At 42.8% G+C, this 2427-nt stretch overlaps 1 protein-coding gene across 1 annotated transcript; it reads left to right on the top strand.

Moving 5' to 3' along the window:
• Window positions 1–1186: 1186 nt before the first annotated feature.
• LOC106641570 (calaxin) lies at window positions 1187–2212 on the top strand. Its single transcript, XM_014356038.2, has 5 exons — window positions 1187–1313; window positions 1447–1610; window positions 1680–1760; window positions 1832–1942; window positions 2027–2212. Exons 1-5 carry the CDS (start codon window positions 1187–1189, stop codon window positions 2210–2212), a joined length of 669 nt encoding a protein of 222 aa, XP_014211524.1.
• Window positions 2213–2427: the final 215 nt, after the last annotated feature.

Here is a 2427-nt window from a genome sequence, read left to right on the forward strand (position 1 = left end):
GCTTACCCTCGAGAGTCAGAAAAACATCATTTTCGAATAATCCTTTTGAGACGTGACGGTTTTTGTTTTTCAAATGCCACCAACAGTACGAAAAAATATGAATCTTGATTGTACACGTCATGATTTTTCTTTTTGAAATGTCTTTAAATCTTACAATTCAAGCTGCACCAATATATTTAAGATTTTTCTCTGGTATTTCTGTGGTGGCGTGGAAGATGAATACTTTTGTCCCAAAGGTGAGAATTTCGCTTTCATTTTTTTTCTATAACGTATACCAGTGCACAATCTAGATGTTCTTAACTTGCTTCGAAATCTTTAGCAATAGAATCCTCAATCAATAACCAATCCTCGAGTTTGCCCCTTGAATTTAATCAGTGCAGGGTCCTTTCTACGTGGCATCTATCCGCGTGTATCACTCGAGCTCCCGCAAGTGGGCGGACGTAACATTGGGCGTTGCCCTCCGAAGCCCTGCGAAATTCAATTTAATGTTTGAGATCTCGAGTCTCCCATCGCTTCACCAACCATGAATGTACTTCCCTGTGTTTACCGGGAGCTACAAGTTTTCTCTCTCGCGCGTCAAGAGCCTCGGAAATCATTGCCTGCTACCATTCGCTACATTGCCAAAAATTACAGTCTCTAGTGCTGGACTTTCGAGGAAGAACGGATGGATTACGGGGAGAGAGACTCTTTACGGACCACAAAAATACGTGCTTCTCTGTACCAATCTGGTTTTTTTTTTTTTTTTTTTTTTTTTCTTTAAAAATTTCAAAACTCATGTTTTTGCCCATGTGTGTATTTTTCTTTACTTACCAATCGTTGCAAGTCTTGGACAATTTTTTCTGATAAGCTGTGTCTCTTTTTTTTACATATTGCACCCTGCAATACTTGTCCCATTTCTCAATACGTACTTTGGGTACTCGATGCTCTATTGTAATTCTCTGCACTGACTGACTGAAAATCATAGAATGTATTACTTGTATATTTATACGTATACACATGTGCAATGAGTATGTATTGTTATAAAAAAAAAAAAAAAAACAAAAAAAAAACAAACAAAAGAGCCCGTAGTTTTGCTGATGATTTCAGTTTTCGGAAAATACGTAATAAAAATTGTAGTGACGTAAAAGCGAGTAAGGCTTTTTCAAAGATTTAAATCATCGAGTAATAGAAAAAACGGGCCATCAAGATGCCTCGAGAAGTACCGATGGATTTGTTGAACGACTCAACGGAGGAGGTAGTTTACAGGAGTAAAAATAGCAATTTGTTCAAAAATATAGCCAAACAAACTTGTTTCAACGAGAGAGAAGTAAAAGGTAATATATATGTATATGTATAGTATGTGCACTTGCAACAAGCATGCATGTAATTAATTATTTTTACGCGCACGAATAACCACAACATCGACAAAGACCGGCAGAACGAATTCCCTTGACCGATGATTTTCAGCTCTTTCGTTGATACACCGTAAAATCGAGAAAGTGAGGGGTCCCCTCAACCGATCGGTATTCCGGGACATCTTCCACGGCGGTCTCGATTTCACCGAGAACAAACGCCACTTGCTCATCGACCGGATATTTTCTCAATTCGACCAGCGAAATACCCTCCTACGTGTAAGTACATATACGAAGCGCAAACCATCCCTCCCTCGACGATTCCAACTGAATGAAACAAATGCGTAGATCCCCACCGACGACTGGGTGTCGGGCTGGTCGACCGTCCTCCGAGACCCAACAGCGCAGAAAGCCAAGTTCGCGTACAAAGTAACATCATCGTTGAAGCTATAGGTTATGCATCCCGATAAAGTATTGTATTCGATCGATTCGGCTCGCAGGTTTACGACTTGATGAAATCGAACAAGCTGTCGAAGGAGCAAATATTCCCCATGATGCGCGGCTGCCTCATTAAGTTACAGCCCGAGGAAGACCCGGACGACGTGGAAAAGGTGCGGTATTGTACCAAAGTCAACCATGGATATATATATATATACATATACACCAGTAAGTGATTTTAAGTTTTTGGCCGGCAGGACATGATAGAGCTGCTGGTGAAGGCAGTCGACATCGACAGGGACGGCGACATATCGCCCTCGGAGTTCAGCGAAACGGTGATGAAGAAGAACCTGCTGTTCCTCGAGTGCATGGGTCCCGTGTTGCCCTCGAGAGAGGCGAGGCACGCTTTTCTGACCACCTTCGCGGACGAGGTGCAATTCTAAAGATGAGTGTCGAAGCAACGAGCGATCGAGCGAACGGAAAAAGAGAGCGATGCAGGTGAGCTTTGTCGGCTATAGTATACCGCCCGAATGCCTTTAATCGGGCGGAAAATGGGGGGGGGGGCTGCGAGAGAGGAGCTCCTCGTCTCAAGTATGACTTCCCAACGATGCGAGCAGTCACTAGTGCGCGTGGCATTAAATTCACTTGTCACTGATAA

This window comes from Copidosoma floridanum, unplaced genomic scaffold (assembly GCF_036245765.1).
Source record: "Copidosoma floridanum isolate Cflo_tuat_1 unplaced genomic scaffold, Cflo_Japanese_pri ptg000030l, whole genome shotgun sequence".
Taxonomy (NCBI): Eukaryota; Metazoa; Arthropoda; class Insecta; order Hymenoptera; family Encyrtidae; genus Copidosoma; species Copidosoma floridanum.